The following is a 22,599-nucleotide window of genomic DNA, read 5'->3' on the forward strand; positions in this document are numbered from 1 at the left end:
TTTTTTTTTTTTTTTTTTTAGAATCTCAGTATTAGGAATTCTTAGAAATTTATAAAGTGCTTTAAAAAATTCATACTCTGGCGGGGATTTAGCTCAGTGGTTCTGCCACCTGCCTCACAAGTGCAAGGACCTGAGTTCAATCCCTGGTACCAAAAACAAAACAAAAAACAAAAAATTCATAGTCCACATCTTGAGATCTGGTGTTCACTTCTATGTTGTGGTTGTTTACTGAGTTAAATCTGTGCTGCTTTTTGCAGGTACTATCGTGGAGCTGTAGGTGCCTTACTGGTTTATGACATTGCTAAACATCTCACGTATGAAAATGTAGAGCGATGGCTGAAAGAACTGAGAGATCATGCTGATAGTAACATTGTTATCATGCTTGTCGGCAATAAGAGTGATTTACGTCATCTCAGGGCAGTTCCTACCGATGAAGCCAGAGCTTTTGCAGGTTAGTAACATGAATTCCACGATTTTATAGTGATTCTGTCTTTGTTTTAATACTCTTCCATTGAGGGGGATAGTTTGTAAAAGTTTTAGAAAGGTACATATAATACTCAGGAAGAATTGTTTTGAAAGATTGTATATAGTTGTTTTGCTTAACTTCATGTTCTTAAAACACTAGTATTTTCCTATCCCGAACCTGAATTCATGTTGCAGAGATAACATTTACGGATCTGGCTTCTGAGATAGACCAATATAAGGGAGCTGGGGATTTAGCTCAGCAATTTGGTGGCCTGCCTTGCAAGCGCAAAGACCTGAGTTCAATCCCCGGTACCAAAAAAAACCAAAACACTAGTATTTTGAGTTTTTGCTGTCAGTAATTGAATACAAGCAGTGTCCTCTTTTTTTATTCCTTTTAAGGGGTAGATGAAATGTATTCCCCCCCCCACCCCCCACACCAGAGATCGAACTTAGGACCTTGTGCTTTTCGAGGTAGGCACAGTGCCACTGAGCTAAATCCCTGGCCCTGAAATATCATTTTATTCTGTGCTTCCCCTCCCTTCTTCACTTGCATCTCTACTTTACCATGCTCTTTGTGGGTCTGGAAAGCAACATCCCAGATAGTGCCAGGGACCAACAGGGATGCAGCTCCTTAGAAACTTTAACTTTTTTGGCTTTGTAGAAACTCTCCCTCTTGCATGCCACCATTCTGGAAGGGGTGTTATGTTTTGTTATAACAACTACTGAAAAGCAGCATTGTGTATTCTTGCCCAATAAAGTCATGACCTGATACTACTAGTGGTTATTTTATGAATGCTTTTTCAATAACGTGCTTGGTATCTCAGGCAAGAAACACTTTTTTTGGCTATACTGAGGGTTGAACCCAGGGTCTCCTGCATACTAGGCAAGCACTGTACCACTGAGCTATACCCCCAGCCCTTTTTAAAATTTATTTTGAGGCAATGTCTTGTTACGTTGGCCAAGGCTGGCCTTGAATTTAGAATGCTCCTGCCTCAGTCTCCCAAGTAGCAGGCACTATATAGGCTGTGCCTCCATTGCCTTTCCAGGAGACAGCATTATTTCAAATAGTTGCAGAATTATAAGTGAATATCATGGTATATAGTTTTTAGGGAGCAAAATGAAGAACAGAAATAGGTGAGTACTTAAAAAGTTTACTACACATTTAGGAAAAAAGTTTACTACATTTTGAGTAGGATCATTTATTGCTAGTGAGAGTATTTAGAAATGAGTATTTTAATTGAGCCTATGAAAATTTCTGTTACTTTTAATTTCCTAAATAGTAAATAGAATAATACCATTTCTGACCCAGAAATTTTGGGGGTCTTGGGTTTTTAAAAATAATTTTGTCATTTGTCCCTTTTAAGGATTTGGTACCCCATCCCTTGTATTAACACTTGCCAGGGGCTGGTGATGCAGCTCACTGGTAAAACTGCTTCAACTATGCAAGAGCCTGGATTAGATCCCTAGCACCATCAGGGGAAAAAAAAGATTTTTGACTTCTTGCTAGAATGGACCTTGGGTGGGGATGGGGGTTAGTGTTAATAAGGCCCTGGGTTCAGTCCCCACCACCACAAAACAACAAAACCTGAGAAGACTGAAGTTTTTGTGTCTTCCTACAGAAAAGAATGGTTTGTCATTCATCGAGACATCTGCTTTAGACTCAACAAATGTAGAAGCTGCTTTCCAGACAATTCTAACAGGTAATACTTACATTTTGGGTTATACCAGTAGGAATTGGAAGTTTTAGGTAGATAATTTAAACAAATGAATCAGGAAACAAAATTATATATTACACCATATGAGAACTACCACAGCAAGAGCAGTGTAGAGGGCAAAATTAGTTTTAACCCTTGTTCACTGAGCTTCAGTTATCTTCATTCATCTGGTTTATAGTGGGAAAAAACTGTTGGAAGTAATTTTTTAACTTCTGTGTGTTCAGACCATGTATTCTATACTTCATAGTCACACCGCTAAGTTATGTTTAAATATACTTTCTTTATTTAAAATGTTTTGATAAGATACATATTGAGATCCCAGCTATACAAAGATGTAAGTGCCCTTTTGGAATTAGAATAGGAAGAAGCTAGGGGGAAATATATTTTTAAAAATCGTGAAAAAAGTAAAATTCTCTATATATCATAGAATAAACAAGGTGTCACCTGTAGATAAAATCAGCCAGTGATTGCACCTAGTTTAAACGAGTAGTGGGAACGGGACAAAGTTCATGCTCTTTGGGAATGTAGATAACCAGGTCAACTTCCTGGATAAGAAGACACTTTTTTGTGCTGACTCATATTTACTGTTTATTTTTTATTTTTCTGTCAAAATGAAAGGAACAAAGCCTAAGAATTAAGAATATGGACTTGGAAGCCTGAGTTGGGTTCTACTTCTGAATCCTCCACTTAGCTTTATAATAGGCAAGTTATTTAGTCATTTTAATCCTTAAGGGTTTTTCTTTTTATTTCTTTCTTTTTTTTTTTCAGTACTCCGGATTGAACCCAGGGCCTTTGCACTGAGCTGCTTCCCCAGACACACTTCCCTTCCTTTTTTGAGACAAGGATCTTGTTAATTTGTTTAGCTTCACTTGAGATTGTGATACTCCTACCTTAGCCCCTCAGAGTCCTGGGATTACAAGCACGTAATCATGTGCAGATAGGCCTTAATGTGTTCATATGTAAAGTTCAAATATGTTTTGGGACTTAATTCCTTTTTGATAGAGGGCTTGTATTTTTTTTCCTGAGAGCTTGTATTTTTTAAATCTTGTGATATGATTTGACTGTTGTACTCTAGTTAAAAGTTTTGTCACTCTTAACCCATACCAAAGTGGTATGTCACTGATACATATGCTGTGGATTCCAAAAATCAGTATGAGTTAGTGTTCATACTGATTTAGCTGGGTGTGATGATGCACGCCTCTAATCCCAACACTCTGGAGGCTGAGGTGGGAGAATCAGAGGTTTGCTGCAAATTCAAGGCTGCCCAGCTTGAACTACATAGGGTGATCCTCTCTCAAAAAACAAAAGAAAAAAAAAACCTTAGCTATCCCTAGTAATAGTGATAAATTAGTACCTAATTAGTAATTAAGACATGAAAAAATAATTGTTAAAAAAAATTACTGGTGGGCCAGGGATTTAGCTCAGTGGTTCCGCGCCGCCTGCCTGCCTTGTAAGCACAAGGACCCGAGTTTGATCCCCAGTACCAAAAAAAAAAAAATTACTGGCGAATTACATATCATTATTTGCATTTTCTGTTATCAGAAGAACAGTAACCATAAGAACTAGTTCTGGGTCAGATAAACAATTTTTGAAGAAAGTACTTTAAAATATTTCTGCCAAGTTTCATTACAGATTGTTTCAAGTTAGTAAAATTTTATTAAATATGAAGTATGTGTGCAAGTCCTCTTTTTATAACTGCTTGCATGAATTCTGTTGAGTCAGTGTGTAGAGTACTAGATTGAGACCAATGAGTGCTGGAGTTTTATACACAGACCTGTGTAACTCAAGTCACTGAACCTTCCTGGTCCTAGGGTTCGTAGTGGGGCTGGGCTTGAACTCAGTATGTAGATGAGGCTGGCCTCAAATTCACAGTGATCATCCTGCCTCAGCCTCCCAATGCTAGGAATACAGGTGTGCATCACCACACCTGGCATCATAGTGTTTTGAAAGGTGAGTTAAACACTTTAACAGTCTGTTGGGATATTTCATATGTCGCATCAACGCTGCTATAATTCTAGGCCATTCTCCCTGTTTATATTTGCTATTTCCTCAGTTTCTTCCATAAATCTCTGTTGAGCTGTGGAATCACATACCACTGTATACAGCAATGAACATTCTCTGTTGATTTGCAAGTGTTAGGATGTTTGTTCTAAACTTTTTTATCTCTTGTATGCAAGCCTGGGAGGATTAATGCATAAAAAAGGAAAAAGTAATCTCATTAGATTTGGTTCTGCCTTAAATTTTAACAGTATTAAGGGAGCAGTTAGTAGGTATTCAAATGTTGCTGGAAGAAAAATACAGCTTTTTTAATTTTTAAAATGCAAAATTATGTAGTGTTGACAATTTGTTATTCTTGAGTTAATCGTGGTGTTTGTCTTAGAATAGACCTATAGCATTCTTGACATCTGTGAATTCCACAGTAATTCCATAAGATGATTTCTCCATGATTAAATTCAGATTATAGATTTTTGGCAGGCATGCCATAGAAGTGTTCTTCTATTAGGATGCTCATGTTAATTGACTTATTACTGGTATTGTTAACTTTGATTGTCTGATTAGGATGATATTTGCCAGATTTCTCTGTATAATTAATAAGTCCAAGATACATTTTTAGTTGGAAGAGTAAATTCTTAATTCTTTGGCTGAAAGAATTTTATTTCACTGAGCATGTTGCCTCTTTAGAAGGGGCTAAAGAGCCAGGGTTGTGGCGAGGCCTGTAATCCCAGCATTGTGGAAGGCTGAGGCAGGAAGATTGCGAATTTGAACCCAAGCTGGACAATTTAGCCACTTAGCAAGACCCTGCTGCAGATGTAACTCTCAGCATACAGGCCCTGGGTTCAATCCTCAGTACTACAAAAAGGGGCAGAGGTGGGTGGGTGGCTGAAGTTTTCAAGTATTGACTATCAGTTTAGTGAGAATCTTTTAATCAAGTGTAGAAGTAGCTTTTTTATTGACACGGAGGAACCTTATTTTAAATAGATATGACTATGTAAAGTTAGAATGTTTTTTGACTTTTGAGAAAGTTACATGGTGAGCAGTGGGCTTGAAGAGATCTAGCAAAAGCTTCTACCTATGCTGTAGTAGAATACTTAGCTCAGTGGAGCTGTGCCTACCTCAAAAACAAAGTCCTGAATTTGATCCCCAGCATGCCCCCCCAAAAAAAAACCAGGATTCCTTTTCTTTCTAATCCTACCCAACTTTTAGACATCTTGAAGGGTGGCTGCACAGGATTAGTGTATCCCATTCAGTTGGTTCCAAGGAGAACATGCCCTTGAAAGAGGGAAATACAGTACTTGCCTCTGGTTTAACAAGTTACTTGTCCTGTGGTCCTTCCCCCACTAAAGTACTAATCAGATATTGTACCAGCTACAAGGGACCTGCTTCCTATTTTCTTATCAAAGTTCTTTTCTTTTTTAAAATGACACACCCAGCCCAAAGAGAAATAAATTACTCAGGAGCCTCTTAGAGCTAGTTATATTTGGAAAAAAAGGTTTTTTTTCCTAATTTTGTGACCATTGCTTTCCTTTCTCCTTATTGCCTTGTTGTCATTTTTATTAGCAGTCATCTTTTTGGTGGCTAGTATAAATGCAGCAGTAATCCATTTCTGAAAGTATGCAGTACTTGCAGTTACACAACATGCTCTAATGTCTTTGCAAAGAAATCTCTTTTAATTATTTACTTCTCTATGTTCTTTGAGAAGTCTGTCTTTGCTTCCTCCAGTATGACTTACGTTTTTTATGTAAGAGTCAGCAGGTTTCTTTTGTCTTTTTTTTTTTCTTTTTTCTTTTCCTTAACTGAATCTTCAAGACAATCTGTAAAGAAGTTAAAACTTAGAGGGGTCAGATTTAATCATTTGCCCTTGAATAAGAATATCTATTCAGTTTGGCATTAGAGAGAAAACATGGCATGAAAGGTATAGTTTAACCACAAAGTGATGATTATCTTTATTCCTTAACCACTAACCTGAGTGAAGGGTAAATTCTTTTCTCTAACTTTGTCACAATCCCATCCCTTCCCTTTCAGTCAAAAGAGTCTGAATAAAAACTCTTTATCTTTTGTGTGTGTTTTTAAGAACCTTATTCGACAGCTTATCTTTGTTGTAATGTAGGTTTTTTTCCTTTGTGTCTTCTTCACAGCCTTCTCAGGTATAAATTTTACCTGTTCCCCCACCCTCTCCAAAAGCAAGTATATTCTGGTCAGTGTTTGTGTTAAGTTGACTACATTGTCATGAAAGAATGTGCACATAAAATTTTAAGTTGCCTCCTTTAAATAATTGCAATTTAACTTTAGTTCAGGAGATCACTGATAAACACATAGATTCATCCTTCTCTACAAGAGTCTTTTGGGATTTTACCATGTTTATGAAGTTGTGCTCTTCCTCACACAGCCTAAAAAAATAGGGGATGTATCTGTTAGTGCACATTTATTTATTTGTGCAATGTCAGTGTATGTAGGCTTTTTGTGTGTGTGTGGTAAGGGTAGACTGAAAATACTTATTAAAGATTAAAAGTAGGGTTGGGCCAGGGATTTAGCTCAGTGTTGCCGCCGCAAGGTCCAGAGTTTGATCTCGTACCCAAAAAAAAAGCAGGTGTGGAACTACTTAGATGATTTAATTCAGATGTATGTGTACAAACTGTTCTATTCTTTAAGACAAGATTTGTTTAATTGACCTACAAATCTTTCTGAAATGGGAAAGCTTTTGGCTTTTTTTATGGAAAGGAAATGTTTCATTTTGTTATGAGACAGGGTCCCACTATTAAGTTTATGTATTCTTTGTTGGGTGTATCTTCTGTCAGTGGATCTTTACCAACTCTTCATGAGTTTACTCTTACTAAGTATTCTGTTTCTCTTTTTCAGAGATATACCGCATTGTCTCTCAGAAGCAAATGTCAGACAGACGTGAAAATGACATGTCTCCAAGCAACAATGTGGTTCCTATTCATGTTCCACCAACCACTGAAAACAAGCCAAAGGTGCAGTGCTGTCAGAACATCTAAGGCGTTTCTCTTCTCCCCTAGAAGGCTGTGTATAGTACGTTTCCCAGGTCTGAAATTTAAATATATTTGTAATTCCTGTGGTCAGTTTTGTGTTTTATTACTTCTTCATACTTATGAATTCTTCCATGTCTTAAGTCTTGATTTTAGCTTTATAAAATCATCAACTTTGTCCCGAATGACTGCAGTTTTTCTTTTTCCATGCTATGGCTTCACTGGCCTTAGTTTAATAAACTGAATGTTCAAATTCCTCAATTATTGTTTACTTTTCATCCTGGAAGCCTGTCTCTGTAGGTCATAGTTGAACTTGATCACTTGAAGCTCAGACCCATTGGTCTTGATCAAATCACATAAAGAAGACCTTAGAAATAAGCTATTATTTTGCCACAGAGAGGCTTAGAAGTAGTACACTCTTCTCTCAGTGCAATGTATATTTTGACAAATGTAAGAGTTGCCCTATAAACAGCAGAATTTTGTGAAAATTTTCCATTATTCTGGAAGTCAATTCTTAAAATGCCTTAATAGGTTTGTGTAGTTTAGTATATTTTGGTTTAATTTTTGCAAGCATCAAAGTTGATTAGAAAGGAGGGCACTTTCTCTGGACAAGAATTATCCTCATAAACACAAAAGACTTATGGTTTGGGTTGGCTTATGGTTACAGAGCCATAAGTTAAATAGTGCTGCCTGGAAGGCTAGGAACTCGAGAGACTGGTGGAATTCCTTCTGAAGTACCTCTGTTACAATGATCAGGCAGCCCAAGTCATTTCTTTGTTTGGTACCGGGGATCAAACTTGGGCCCTTGCTCTTGTGAGGCAGGCGCCAGAACCACTGAGCTAAATCCCCGGGTCCCAAGTCATTTTAACTGATCTCATTTCCCAGCAGTAGATTATATGGCATTTTATTGCTCAGGCAATAACTGGTGTAATGCTGGTAATGTCAAATTTTGAGATGGTAATTTTGTTTAAAACCTTCCAGTAAATGAAATGCAACCTAGTTTTATCACCATATCCACCAGTAGGCATGGGTGATTATTTTAGCAATGCTTTTATTTGAGTTTTGCAGTGTATAATGGAATATAGTCCAGTTAAGTCTTTGGTTTTAGTATGTCTAAAGGATACAGTGAGAGGCTAATTTATGCTCAAGTGGTACCACTTAAAGGCATGTATTCTTTTAGTATGTAAAGTGAAATAGTACCTTGAGTTTAAATAGAATGCATTTAAGCTTTATAGAGACCTGAGGTAATTTTTTTTTCCACTACATTATTGAAATCATTGGAGCAACTAGTTTCTCATTCAGAATTGTGCACACTAATATTTAGTTTTACTTCCTTGTGTGGGTAATATTAAGCACTTCTCTGCAGTTTTCTGAAAGTTGTCAACTGTGGTGATTAACTTGAAGATGATGGGATATCTGAAAAAAATATATATGTGTGGGCTTGCATAGGTTATGTTTCATAGTTAATCTTCTGTGTTTGGCAGTGCTTATGATGTGTGGGATACACGGAAGGCATTGCTGTAGTCAGTCATTTCCTATGTAGCCATTTTATTGTTTTAGTGTATTGGTTATAAAGATACTACTATCTGTTTGTAAATTGCTACTTTGTATTTTATGCATGCTCTGTAACTTGATTTGTTTTGTTTTGTTTTGTTTTTTAGTTGTTGATTTGGAATATATTCTCATTCTAATAAACAGTTATAGGGGGTCTGTTCTTTATGTTGTCAGATTACATTTTTCTTTGGAGTGCTTTGGATGCAGCCCTGGAATATTTGATTCTTATTAATGAGCACATAGGTGCTTGCATTATCAAGTCAACATTGAATTGGAGCATAAGTTTGTGAATTCAGGTGTGATGTTAGACCTGCAGTTCAATTATGTTTCTCTTGGGAGAAGTAATAACAAATATTGGGGAAATAGTCTCTCTTCTTCCATATGTAACAGTATTACCTGACACAGGCAGTCACCATCTCTGTTTTATTTGAAACTGAAAGTAAGGTTTTTAGTATTTTGCTGCTTGATCCTGCTTTTCAGTTATCACAACATTGAACATTCTCTTCACCTGTTATATTGCCTTGAAAAAGTCATTTAGCCATTGTACCTAGATTTAAACTTACATGTCATTGCTCTCAAGGGCTCTCTGATTTATCTCTAATAATAGTCACTATGTAAGGGTAAGTAATCGTTAGACATTTCATTGAGTGTGCTTAATTGTGAGAAGAGGTGGCAGCCAGTGTCTTGCCCGAGATCTTTCATTTCGGAAGGGTTCTACAGAAAAGTTAGATTTTTTTTAAGAGTGGGCACAGCAGAGCTAATTTTATTTCTTTTGTTGTTGGGAAAATGAATGTCTTAATTTTTGTCTTTGCTGACTTACAAAACAAACACTTTCAGTGGTTTAAACTATTGTGACAATCTCTTTCATCTACCTTAAAAGAAAAAAGCTGTACTATTTTTAGACATTTTTGGCCAGCACCCCCACACACCCACACATAAGAACCCAAAGGCTTGAGGGGATAATTAAGAATTTAATCCAACCTGTTAATGGATCTTTAAATTTTTAAATTATTTTAACAGGAAAATAGAAACTGATTATCTCATGGCTTACACGTATCATAAGCCTGAAAAAAATTCAAAACAAAATGTGAATTATTTTTAGAATCGTATATGACCACCATTTGTTGTACTTTTAAAATCAATGATCACAGACTGAAAAGACCCTCTTCTACCATGTCACTTACTGGGTTAATAGCACAAGGAGCTGTGATACTCATGCTAGAGAGGAGAGCGCTGTTTTCTTTGCTGGTTGGGCAGTACCCGTGCTTTCTAGGATTAGGCAGGTCCACTTAACCTGTTCACCTGTACAGTGTGCCAGAGAAACTGGAGTTGTCATTCTGATGTTTTAAACAATGGCTGTGTTCTTCCAAAACTGCAGGAGGCTGTATGCTAAACGATACAACATGCTAATATTATTACATGTTGTATGTAAGGAGATAATTAGATAAGAGTATCCATTTTCTTGGAAATTGAGGTGAAGAACAGAATATTTGAAATATATTTGCATAATATATACATTCGATACATATATTAGAAAACATGCTAACCTATTTGGCTTAAACATTGAAAGTTGTAGATTTATTTATTTTGGTTTTTTGAGACTGTCTCACTGTGTAGTTCAGGCTAGTCTTGAAGTCATTGTACCACAGGCTGGCCTCAAAATTGCAATGATCCTCCTGCCTCAGCCTTTCAAGTGCTGGGATTATAGGTGTGTGCCACCATGCCTGACAGTGGTAGTTTTCGTATAGAACTAGACTGGGTGACAGACAGGTTCCAGTCACAGCTCTGAACTCATTCTGATTTAAATTTAATGGATAAGTAAAAATCAAGCATATACCATGAAAAATGTTTTTTGACCTATCAAAAATATTTCTTTGTTAACGTCATTAACAGGAAAGTTTTCAGAACATTTGCAAAATAACAGTTTTTCTGGTGTGCCGCGCATAAATGCTAAGGGGGAGGAGCATTTGATGGGCTGCTGTGTCGGCTGTAACTTGAGAACTGCTTGTTTTCTGCTGTTTAAAAAATTCTGACTTTGAACTTTAAAAACATTTTTGTGTTTAAGTTTTTAAAAGATGATCTCCTTAATAGAAATATACAAGAAGGTATGTCAACCCGCAAACTACAGAACCAGTGATTAAATCCAAGAGTATAGATTGTGTTTATGCACATGATGTGCCATTTTTTGGGCAGTTGATATAAGCTAATTAATAGTTTAAGCACTATTTGAATTAGTTCTTGAACATTTATTAAACACAGTTGATAATTTTTGACACAGATAAAAGCAAAATATCCTGTGTATTGGCTGTTAACCAATCTTAGTAGCACCAGCCATGGTAGTGAAAATTAGTATCCAACAGCAATCCTTTCCTGTGTTTGAGTCAGTGGAATTTAACCTTGCCTCAAACCAAAATCTGAGATCCTCTTACCCCCATCCCACTGAATAAATGTACTGTTTTTAGCCCCTATAGCCTTCCTCACAACTGTCATCTTTCAGCGAACCATTTTGTCAGCTATCTCTAGGAAGGTGGTATGGTCCCTCATCAAGTCTTTAAGAAGACCATTGGACTGGCATCTGTGTCAGCCCTCCATCATATGGACCCAAGAATTTACAGAACATACATGCCTGATGTCATGTCTGATGTCATCTGGGAAGCCCCCAGGCACAACACTGTTTCTGTCGATTATCTTTGACGTTAAACCAACTCTGGAGGAGCTTTTAAGGGTCCTGAGTTAACTAGTTTGGGTTTACATAAAGTGAATGTCTAAATAGAAATACCTTTGTAAGATCTCGGGTTTGTGTACTTAAGGCTCTAAAGGGGGATCCACCTCGGCAGGAGGTAGAGGTGAGATGAGGGAACTCTGACACACAAGCTGTAGACCAGGGCTTCTGCTTTCTATGGGTTTGGATTGGACCACTTACTCTGTGGAGCTCTGCAACTCCAGGGAGAAAATACATAAGCAGTGCTCCGTTAATCACCAGAGCCCTCTATTTACCATTGTCATTTTACAGTCCCCACATTAAGATGCTCAGGTCAGGGAAAATGCTTTGTTCATATTTCCATTCCCAATATTATTGTTCCCCTACAACCCTATGTCAGAACTGTTAGACAGGATCCCAATAATGTAACTGTATTGTATACCTAGATTGTACCAATAAACTCAATAAAAAAAAAACAGGGAGGACTATAGAACAGAGGGGTCTGATTCTGGGGTTCATTCTGGTATAGCTTGGGGAGCTATAGTCTGAGAATTACTCATTTGTTTTGTAAATTTATTAAAAATTTTGCACCACTACAATTGCATATATATTACAATTCTGTAAATATGTAATAAAATATACAAAAGTATAAACAACAGTATAACGAACCCCCATTTACTCCTCATAGAAGAATTTTTACATCTCTCTTGCCACACTGATTAAATGGGGCTCTTCTTTCTGTCTTCCCTCTGGTCAGATGAATGACTAATAGAATGTATCATTCTTGAATCATCTTATATTAAGTGTACCACTCACAGCTATTGGCCTTCTGGTTATTATTTATGGTACTGCGTAATACAGTATTCTGAGTAAATAGTTTTTGTCTCATAACTTGTGATTGTTTTGTCTTTTGTAAATAAATTCCCAGTCCCTGAGAGTTATCTGTTAATCTCTCCTGAATGATTCTTATAATTAGCAAAATGGTATTATTATTGGTTAAACATAGTACTAAATTGAGATAACTTTTGAGTGTCATGTAAGTCTTAGGACCAACAGGCTGGAATGTTTTGGTTTGGTCCAAATAAGAGATTTACATACATGCTTTTGAAAGCACGAGTGACAAATTTAAACTTATTGGATGCATCCAATAAGCCATTTTTTTTCCTGTATTTTATTACAAAATGAATCTTGTTTTTCTGTCAGGTCAGAAGGTTGTGTTTTAAAAGGTCTTAGGACACATACACCTGGAGTGACTGCACTAGATGGGAACATGTAGTGGGATTTATATAGATTAGGTAGTCCTTGCATTTGCCCTTGTTCCATACCATTGAACTAGTGCCTCTGGAGCCAAGCACAGCTGTAATAGCTGTTTTTGAGTATACATATTTGGGAAAGCAAATTTGACAGGAATAAGAATATATTGGTCCCATTCCCAACTTTAAAGGTAGAGACTCCCTTGTTAAACAGCCTTTTCACTATTATTTTCAAGCATACATTGGCATAATTCTCTCTTCTAGCTGCTTAAAGTGACCACACAAAATAAACCTAAAACCCTGAAGTGTAGATGGTAGACATGTTCTCAGTTTGCAGTGCAACAGTAAGCATTCTTGGTCAGTTAGTTTGAGAAATTCATTTTATTTCGTACAAGGTACAATCCCTCTGCACAGTGAACAAATATATTACAAATCTGCAGTTTAAAAAAAGTATTGCCTTTTCATAGTCTCTTATGCTCTTATGCATTTGCTTGCTTTATTTTCTGAATTGTATGCCTATCAATTTGATTGAAAAGTTAATTTCTGAAAAATATCAAACATCTTTCCAAGTCACCAATAAAATACACAGTGCACATGTATGTGTAAGCTGACCTCGAACTTGTTTTTGACAGTGCTAGACAGCAGTTTCTCACAGTTGCTCTGTAAGATTGACTGTCTTTTACCAGTAACTCTTTAGATATGTGAAGGCAGCTGTTATCACCATAGGTCATTCACATCCTTTGCCCTTCCCTTCTCTGTATTGTCTGCTTTGAGTTGTATTACATTGCTTTAAAAAGTCATGGAATGCTAGAGCTGAAGAGTTGTTGGAGCTCCCTTCCACACTTTCTGCTTCCTTTTTTTAGGCAAGGGGAATAAAGGAGCCCAAAGAGGGCCAGTCACTCGCTAAGAGTAACCCCAGAATCCCTTGACTCGGTGTTCTAGCCATTTCACCTCTTACTGGATACCTTTGCCCAAAGGGTAGGTGGCAGAAGATGGGTGAGACTTGAAATTCGAGTGATGCTTCTTGTTTGCAGCTGGCCAGGTAGCAGTTATTGTGCATGCAGGGTAAAAGAAGAAGATAAAACCTCGGATTGAGATGAAGTTTCTCTTTGCTGATCTGACTTTGCCATGCTTGCTCCTCCTTGCTTCATAAAAACAAATGAACACTTGTGGCCCTGAAATACTGAGGTAAGTCTCTTATCTCTGTTCTTTCTACATATATATGAGAAGTATTTATTTGGGCCTACAAGTAATTTTCTATTATTTATTTATATTTTAATAAGGCTTTTTTTGAAAGTCAGTTTACTTTGTTGATCGCTCGCTCCCATGCACACATGCAGCATTCGTGTAAGTATTGTGTATTTTCCTCTTAACACTAAAATTTGCTTATGCCTTGGGTGAAATAGAGGAGTGGGGTTTCCTCATTAATGTTCTTGCTTTTGCTGTTGCCCAAACTAATGGATTCTGTGGCTGACTTCCAATTTGTAACAAGGGTTTCAGAACTCTCACACTTCCCGTAGCAGTATTCCAGCTTTGCAGTCACTTAGTTCCTCTTCTCTATACCTTTTTTAGAAGTGTTTTTAAGTGGCTGGTCTATGACCAGAATGCAGTGGCACCAATGTGGCCGTTCGCTTCCATGGTTTGCCGTTTTAATTCTTGTGAAGAGGTCCTCTGCAGGGCTTGGCTCCATTTGGCATCGTCCAAGCCTCATTTACATATGTTCATTAGTAATGGAAGATATAGGCCATCAGAACACTGGGATCTGGAAAACATATTTGGCCATCTTGGAATGTGGTTTTAAGCACTGCATATCCTTTTGTGCTGTTTGCTGTGAAGTCTTTATATCAATTGACAGCAGCTGGTTACAGTCCACTCTCTATGATCATCAGTGTCATTTCCCATCAAAAAGCATAAGGGATGGTAACATAAACTTGGTGTATCCACATTTGTCTCACTTCCTTTATACTTTTTGGTTCCATAATACATCAAACTTAAGATTTATAGCAACTATTTTCTCAGTCAGGGGGTCCCAACTAAAACTAGGGAGGCCAAATGGTTTTAGAGCCAGGTAATGACTACTTAATAAAGCATCATCTCCATGCCCTATTTCCTATTTCACATGGAATGACTCAGGTGTCAGATAGATTAAGATCAGGACTAACTTCCATTGTTCTGGCGATTTGAATTGGCAAAATTTGGTTAAGCTGACCCAGATATCAGTCTAGACTGAAAGAGACTACTGCAGTTTGGAAACTTTCTTTTTTCTTTCTTCATTTTTTGGGCCTATTATCACTCACAAGGCAGAAGAGAAAAAGTTGATTTTTATTAAAGTCTTGTATTTAAAAAATGGAGCTTGTCAGCATTAGGTAGACTAAATTCTGTAATCTTGGCCATTGTAATTCAGTGGGCCAGGCATATAGGTACAGGTACTTTAGGACTGATGCTGGAACAGTTCAAGTATGTGTACTAATTAGCAGTGAAACAGATGTCGATAGTAACAGTAACCAAAAGTACATATACATTTCAGGTGCTTTAAAATAACCCACTCCCCTCCCAAGGCCCTTTTGTCTCCTAGGAAGGTTTGCTATTCTACGTGCTTTTTAAGCATCATATTTCAGAATATTAAATACATATATTTTAGCTGATGTTGATGAGTAGCGGTATCTTAAATGTTTTAGAAATCATATAATCCAGGACATTTGGGCCTGGGGGATGGGTGGGTGGTAGGATTTGCCTTTGTGTACAGACTTCTTTGAACAGTTACCAGAGTCCCACTTGGAAGCTCTTCTTTAGTTCCAGGTGAATGTAATAACTAATAGGCAGCTGGAGCCAGTCTGTATCATTTTAAGTCAAGGGATTATCCTCTTCAGAGAGTCAAGAGTGTTCAGCAGAGCACACTGCAAGAGAGAAGCTTATCCCTCTTACGACTGCTTGTCGTGGGAGGGCCCGTTGGTAGGGGTTTGTCTTACTGGGAGGAGGTCATAATGACCAGGAATATAGCTGTTCCTAGGAATGGCGTATGGATTCTGGATATAGCTGGAGTTATGACCGCGGCCTTCTTGGACCACATTGACTGTGGGCTCTAAGGAATATAGTGAAAAATGAGTTCAAAGAACAGATTAGCTTTGGTTGCCTTCTTGGGAGGGAAGGGAGTTCTATTTAACTTGGTGGGTAGAGGAGCTGGGGTCTGTAAATCTAGACAGATAATGAGGGTTTGGTTGGAGGCTTGCTGAAGATAAGGAAAACCTAAGTGGATGTACTGTCCAAATCCTGGCCTCTGGTCAACCCCAAGTGATTGAGGATCATAGAAGTAGTAGTCTTTCTAGTGAGCCCAGGAGTACAGTGTAAACTATGAAGAAGACAATTCACAAATGTGTAAGTATCAGTTCTGATTGGGTTTTTCTTTCTTTTTTTTTAAAATATGGAATGCTTCACGAATTTGTGTGTCACCCTTGCACAGGGGCCATGCTAATCTCTGTATTGTTCCAATTTTTTTTTTTTTTATTGTATGTGTAGCCAAAGTGAGTACTGTTTTCTTTTTTAAATTGAGATTTCTATCAATTATTTGAAACTTATGTAACATTCCCCACTCTATTTCTGCTTCTTGTTCTGGGTGTGTGTGTGTGTATGTTTTATTTTTCCTTTTTGAGACAGGGTCTCACTGTGTAGTTCAAACTGCCCTGGAACTTACTGTGTAGCCCAGGCTGGTCTTGAACTCACAGCAATCCTCCTGCCTCAGCCTCCTGAGTGCTGGGATTACAGGTGTGCGCCACCACGCCCAGCTTTGTGTGTGTGTTTTAAAGCAGAACTGGCATAAGAATTTGATTTCCTGCATTGGGGGTAGGGCAGTTCTGGGAAAAAGTTCACCTTGTATTCCTTAAAAAGCAACCAAAGAAGGGTGTGCTGCCAAGACAAGGTGAGTGGAGAGGGCTTGCTTTTACTTGAGCTTCTGTACTTTACCCTAATTTCACTTTATTTGAGACACCTACCAACTTCATATATATTTTTATTAGATGTCGACAAGGATGGCACATCTGTATACGGAGACCCCCTGTGCACAGGCGACTTCATTTCTACGTAGCTGCTCTCTGGAAGCTTGCAGGTGAGGATGGGTGGATCCTTAATTGTGGCATAAGGGTTTTCACTGCTATTCAAGGAACAAGTACTGGAGCTGCACACGGATTCTTTCATGTAATCTGCAAGGCAAGAGAGATTTCTTAGACACACAAGAATATGTCTCCATTTAAATACCAGAGATAGCCATCAAATTTATATGTTTTTGGTATCCTGGGACAGGGAAAGCCTATGATAACTGAAGATTTATTAATTAAGTTGTGCTTTTCCGGGCAGGCAGAGTTCTTTTTCCAAAGAAACGTGTTTTTGGATGATAGGTAAATGTTTGTTTTTAGTAGATTCTAATTCAAGGTACTCATGCTTTCATATTTAGTTTTTGAAAATGACAGTTTGTGTTTTATGGTGTGCAGCCTCAGGGAGATTGAAGTGATTTGGCTAAGGTCTCACACCTAGTGAAGATAGCAGTGCCGAGAATCCATGCTTCCGGACACCTTGGCCTCTGTTGTTATTTGAGGTGGGGGAGGGGGGTCAACACTGTCTAGCCCAGGCCTCCAAACCTGTGAACCTCTGCTCAGCCTATTACAGGTGTGTGCCACCAGGCACAGCAGCCTGCGTATCTTCTGATTTCAACTCAGAAACAGGCATGTGTTTTAGTGCAGATGCCAGCAATTTTAGCAAGTTTAGGTGGCAAACTAGCAGCATCCCTGCCTTACAGGAGCTCCTGATTAGAGTTGGGCAAAGTGAAGGCTAATAAAGGTGTAAAAAGCACTTGAGCCTTAATCTAGCCTTGTAAATGTTCCTGTTTCCTAGTTAGCTTACAATGTGTCCTCCACAGTTGCTTTCTGCAGTTGTCATAAATGCTGACTGAACCCTGTTTCAGCATGTTCTCTGATGCTAGAACTTGTGCTGCCTCCGGCCACTTCTCACTTGCATCATCACAAGACTTCAGGTTACAAAAAGATGCAAATGTTTCCACATACTAGCGAGGTCACTGTAGCTGCCCTGGAGGAAGACCCTACACTTGTCCATTCTCCTTTTGAGGAAGCTGCTGCTGCCTACAGATCGTACCAAGGAGGCAGGACTCCCTGGAAGTGGCGGCAGACTCTGATTGCTCTCACCCTCATCTGTACGGCTGTGGCAGACAGTCTAGCAACACTGAGTCTTGGGACTTGAGAGTCAGGGCGGATATAAGAGGATAGCCAGCTCTCCATTTCTGTGACAGTGAAATTCACTGGAACCATCAAATTTGCATTGTGCCTCCCTCCATTTACCTTCTGTCCCCAATTTGTGAGATTAATGAAAGTGTTAAAGCAAAAGTGATGTAACTCAAGGGGTAAGGAGACACGCCTTGGACTGAGAACAGTTCTTTGTTGGCTGAAGTAGCTGAGCTGTATACCACCAGAAGCACCCATAACAGCTCAGTGGTTGGGAGGGAATTTGTTAGTGTAGAAATCTGTTTTAGTAGGTTGACATTTGCTCAGTCTTGTACAGAAGTACTTGAACCCCTTGGTTCCTTCAAGCTTCCCGATGCTCTGTGACACAGACAGCAGTAGTTACTATTTCCCTCTCTCCATTATTGCTAATGAGGAAATGAGGAAATTGACACTTTAGTATGGAATTGACTTCCCCAGAGTCACCCTACATATCAGTAGCAGGTCAAGGTCTAGAACCAGAGCACTTTCCATTAGAGCTTAGCCCACAAATAGAGAAGCAGGCTGGCTTTGGTCTGGCCTTGGATTGTGACCCTGATAGCCTGTGACCCTAGAGAGCAGGAGGAGAAAGCATTCTTGCTTGGCAGTGAGCAGGTTTGGGTAGTTCCAGCAAGGACTGAAGGGAAGCTGCAGGCTCTAGCTCACCTGCCTTAGCCACATAAAACTGCACCTTGGGAGTGGTGTTAAGGTGAAGAAACCCAGGGTGACCCATCTGTCCCAGTTTGGGTTCTCTGAACTCGTCAGGCAAGGAGTAAGGCAAAATAGCTGAGGGCTTCTTGTGTAGATGCTGAGTATTGCTTGAAGAAAGGCTAGCACAACTGGCTTGGTTGCATATTTTCTAAAATTTGAGAACAGAAGTAGCTTACTTTGTGTAGTACTTAATGTTGGACTTCATTCCAGTTGGGTCGTTTGAACCTTGTTATATTCGTGAAGGGGCCTGGGTGGAAGGAATGTTTTATGACTTCAGAAGTATGGAAACTGAAACTGTGGGGAGGGGGTGTTAGTATGTTGGTAAGTGGTCCACTCAGAATTCAACCCAGGTCTTTGATACCCAATCAAGATGTTTCTCCATCAGGACATCTTGCTCCTATAACTCAGGTCCTTGTATCAAAATGCAGGTGCTCCACTCTACCCTCAGAAAGGATACCTGTAACTGTTGGGCCATGCTCTACTGAGAAGAGGCCCAGCTTTGGGCTTTTGGTGGGTATCCCATGCCTAAGTTCTGCTAGTGGAACAGCTTTTATTGAGGCTCTAGCTTTAATGCCTAAAAGTGCCTCAGCCAGCACCTCTTCCCATTTTCACCAGAAAGTTGGGGCTGCTTTCAGGATTTGGGGAATACTGCAAATTGTTAGCTGTGGAGCAGTAGATGGCACCTAAGTGGGTAAGAGACATTGAGATTGGCAGGAAGGGATTGGACTCAGAAGTATCTTTTGTACAAGGGCTAGAGGCAGAGACAAGGATGGAGAAATCTGTAGTGTGTTGGGTGGCCTGGAGGCTGCAGAGGACATTGAATCGAGTGAACTGCATCTGCTGGGAAGGGGAGGGAAGGGCAAGGCCAGCTGGCAAACTCCACCCCAGGCTGTCCTCTGTAGTCTGGCTGAGTCATACACCTGCCTGCAAGGAGGGAAGGCGGGGAGAGGGGAAGAAAAACCAGCTGCTTTTACTTCCTCCTTCTTTCACAGCCCCACCCCTGCCCAGTCTCTGCCCTTCAGGGCATTTTGCAAATAAAGAGGAAGCTTCAGCTGTGGGGGCTACCAAAGCTCTTGGGAGTCACTCCTCCTGGGCTTGTAATTAGTTCAAGATTGAAGGCTGAGTCTTAGACATGCCCTGGCATTTGCTCTTACTAATTCCTACCTCCTCCAAAGCACTGGTAGTCACATACAAGAGACAGAGGGGTTTCTGAAATGATCTAAACATCTTCATTTTACAAGGAACCACAAACCTAGAGGAAATGGTTTTCTAAAGCCACCTTGTGAGTGGGAAGTGATTCTGCCCAGGCATCTGACACCCACTTAAGGCCCAACTTAAGTGGGACAAAATCCAGGCACCAACGCTATTTGGCTAGTGGTTTTTGTTTTTTTAATGATTCTGGGGATTGAACCCAGGGCCTTCACAATGAGCTATATTTTGAACTTGTGGTCATCTGCTTCAGCCTTCCAGAGTGCTAAAGTTATGGGCATTTACCACCAAGCCCCTAGGTCTAATGGTATTAATAGGAGGCCACACTGATTTTTTTCCTGGGCAATAAATTAACATCCTTCTCTTAATTGAGAAATAGGCTGTGGAGAAAAGGAAGGGATTGTCTCAGGGTCAGAAGAACACTGGCTGCCAAAAGAGTTTCAAAAGTCATTGGGCTCCTAATTACCTAAGAACCCATGGTTATTTCATGGAAAGATTTGGGGGCTTGGATGGCAAAGGAGCAGATGGGGAAAGTGGTTGGGAGGATTTCCTCTGTGGCATTTGGAAATACCTGACAAGGGACCGAACATGAGGCAGTTCACTGCCGAATCATGTGCTGAAGATGAGGCAGAAGGGCCTCTAGGATGGCAGTGCGTGGAGTTCACCAGTTAGTAGGAGGAGAAAGAGTGGGTGTTGACTGAATGAAGACTCTGGGAAGCACCTTATAGGGTGCTGGTATAACTCCATCCTTCTAAAGAGGAGGAAGCCAGGGCCCAAGACAGTGGTGTGATCTAGTCAGTAAGAACCACAGCCTGGCTCTCTCCTAGCTCCTAGCAAGGGTTCTTCCCTTTGAGTTCAGAGTATACTTCAGAGCCTTAACTTTGGGCAGTTCTGATTTGTTTTGACCCTGTGGTTTTTAGAAGATAGTTTAATTTGTGGTACAAATGTTTATTTGAGGGTTTAGCCAATAGGTGGGATTTGTTTTATGCCTTTTGTAAATATTTCTATCAGGTTCTCTACAATAATATTTCATTTTTCTCTTTCAATTCTCTTGCTCTGATGTGCTGGTCCCTAGCACCTGATGGCACATTTGCCTGCACCTTACTCTTTTGTCTCTAAGTTAAAGGATGATTATAGTCAGTGTGGTGAAATGGAACTGGGTTGCCCGCTTGCTAAGGCTTTTTGTGCTCAGAGGCTCAGATGTATGATCCCATAAAACAGGAATGAACTGACGCTGAGGTGGAGACTCTGCTTTCCTTAGCGTTGTTTTACATTTATGATTTCAAGTCTAAATGTAGCTACCCAAATCACAATGCAGAGGATGACAGAGTGCATGGGAAGTTGTCTGGGCCTGCCTGGGCTTACTCATGCATGAGTCATGTATGTGTATTCTCAGAGCTGGAAAAGCCCTTAGAGATCTTTCTGCCCAGTCCTCAACTTGTTTGTGAAAGAAATGAAGTCAAATGAAATGGTAGCACAGCCTTTTCAGTTTTTAGCTGCAACTACTGAAATGGTGCTTGCCTGAATCTGGATGGTTTAAGTCAAAAGAGAACATTGTCACAATCCAGCTTCCAAAGAGTACCATCTATTGGTTGGGTTGGAGTCGGTGTGACCTCTGTTCTCAAGCTGTTCTTTTGGGTGTTGTATTGCCTAACAAAGGCTGATGATGATCCTGCATCATTACTGCTCTTTTGCTCAGATCAGGTTACTTGCCACCTGCCCCTTCCTTGCCTCACTTCTAATCATCTCCCCAAGTACTGTCGACAGGTAGTTTTAGGAGATGGTTGTGTCATGAGCATGTCTAAGGCTGGGTCTGAAAGATCAGAACAGTAACTTCTGAGTGTGGGTTAGTCTAGACCAGTGGTTTCTAAATGATACCTGGATACCAAACTACATGAGGGTATCCTGAGATCCTCATCACAAATGGCAGGTTGTCTACTGCGTCAGAGTCTCAGAGATGTTTTAACAAACTTTCTAGGTGATTCTGGTGCATAGTTAGGTTTAGGATGTTTATTGAGACTTATCTTTGTTTGGCTGAAGCACTTTTAAATAGATCCCAGACACCAAAGGATATCCTTATTAGATCAGTACAACCTTTATAATATGAAAAACACTTCCCATCTGTGGTTTTATTGAATACTCATGATAGGACAGGCATAATTATCCCAGCTCAGATGGAAGTGAGCCCTAATGAGCTCACAGTCTAAGGTCACAGTTAATAAGTGACAGAGATCCAAAGCCCTCTATTTCACAGATCTGACATTTAAACCTAGGCCCTAATTCAGGGGCAGGACTTGACCTTTCACTTTTGGCTTCACTTCCTGTGTGTTAGAGATTTGTCCTGGCTTCTCTGCTCTCGGAGCAGAGATCTCTTGAGGGTGCAGTCCCAATCAGTATTAACACTGGGTATCATTTTCATTCCTTATGCCCCAGAAAGGCAGCAGGTGCGGGGTGGCATTCCTTGCCAGCACAACAACAGGAGGCCTCTGGGGCAGGTAGATTGACTTTATTTCAGATTTTATAATCAATTTAACTTGTACTAATTGGTTAGATAATGGCACTCTACATTTCCAAAGACATTTACTTGGCATCTATTAAAAAAAATACCCACAAGCATTTGCTAGGCAGGTGCAACTGAAATTGGAAGATGAATTCATGATCATGATGGCTCCTTCTGGGCAGAGCTTACCCAGCAGCCCCGGTCCTGTGGTCCTTTTTTTTTTTTTTTTTTTTTTTTTT

The 22,599-nt window shown here is 39.5% G+C and overlaps 2 protein-coding genes and 2 non-coding genes across 4 annotated transcripts in view; 2 read left to right on the forward strand and 2 right to left on the reverse strand.

Moving 5' to 3' along the window:
• Rab11a (RAB11A, member RAS oncogene family) overlaps positions 1-10,354 on the forward strand; it is a gene marked incomplete at its 5' end in the record, with an annotated part of 18,493 nt that extends 8,139 nt beyond the window's left edge. Inside the window, 3 exons of the mRNA XM_010643313.3 lie at positions 258-451; positions 2,085-2,165; positions 7,038-10,354. Of these exons, the coding sequence (XP_010641615.1) occupies positions 258-451; positions 2,085-2,165; positions 7,038-7,177 (415 nt within the window). The remainder of the gene's footprint in view (positions 1-257; positions 452-2,084; positions 2,166-7,037) is intronic.
• On the forward strand, positions 626-691 carry LOC117283409. Its single transcript, XR_004514384.1, has one exon. It is a non-coding gene; the product is annotated as a small nucleolar RNA SNORD50 (small nucleolar RNA).
• Positions 10,355-12,913: 2,559 nt separating the features above from the next.
• Positions 12,914-22,599, reverse strand: part of Megf11 (multiple EGF like domains 11) — a 213,330-nt gene continuing 203,644 nt past the window's right edge. Inside the window, exons 26-27 of the mRNA XM_010643315.3 lie at positions 16,666-16,872; positions 12,914-15,758 (exon numbers count right to left, since the gene is read on the reverse strand). Of these exons, the coding sequence (XP_010641617.1) occupies positions 15,598-15,758; positions 16,666-16,872 (368 nt within the window). The 3' untranslated portion in view covers positions 12,914-15,597. The remainder of the gene's footprint in view (positions 15,759-16,665; positions 16,873-22,599) is intronic.
• LOC117283399 lies at positions 16,092-16,197 on the reverse strand. The gene has a single exon (XR_004514376.1). It is a non-coding gene; the product is annotated as a U6 spliceosomal RNA (small nuclear RNA).

The sequence above is a fragment of the Fukomys damarensis genome, unplaced genomic scaffold, assembly GCF_012274545.1.
Source record: "Fukomys damarensis isolate Sample0158 unplaced genomic scaffold, DMR_v1.0_HiC HiC_scaffold_25, whole genome shotgun sequence".
Classification (NCBI taxonomy): domain Eukaryota; kingdom Metazoa; phylum Chordata; class Mammalia; order Rodentia; family Bathyergidae; genus Fukomys; species Fukomys damarensis.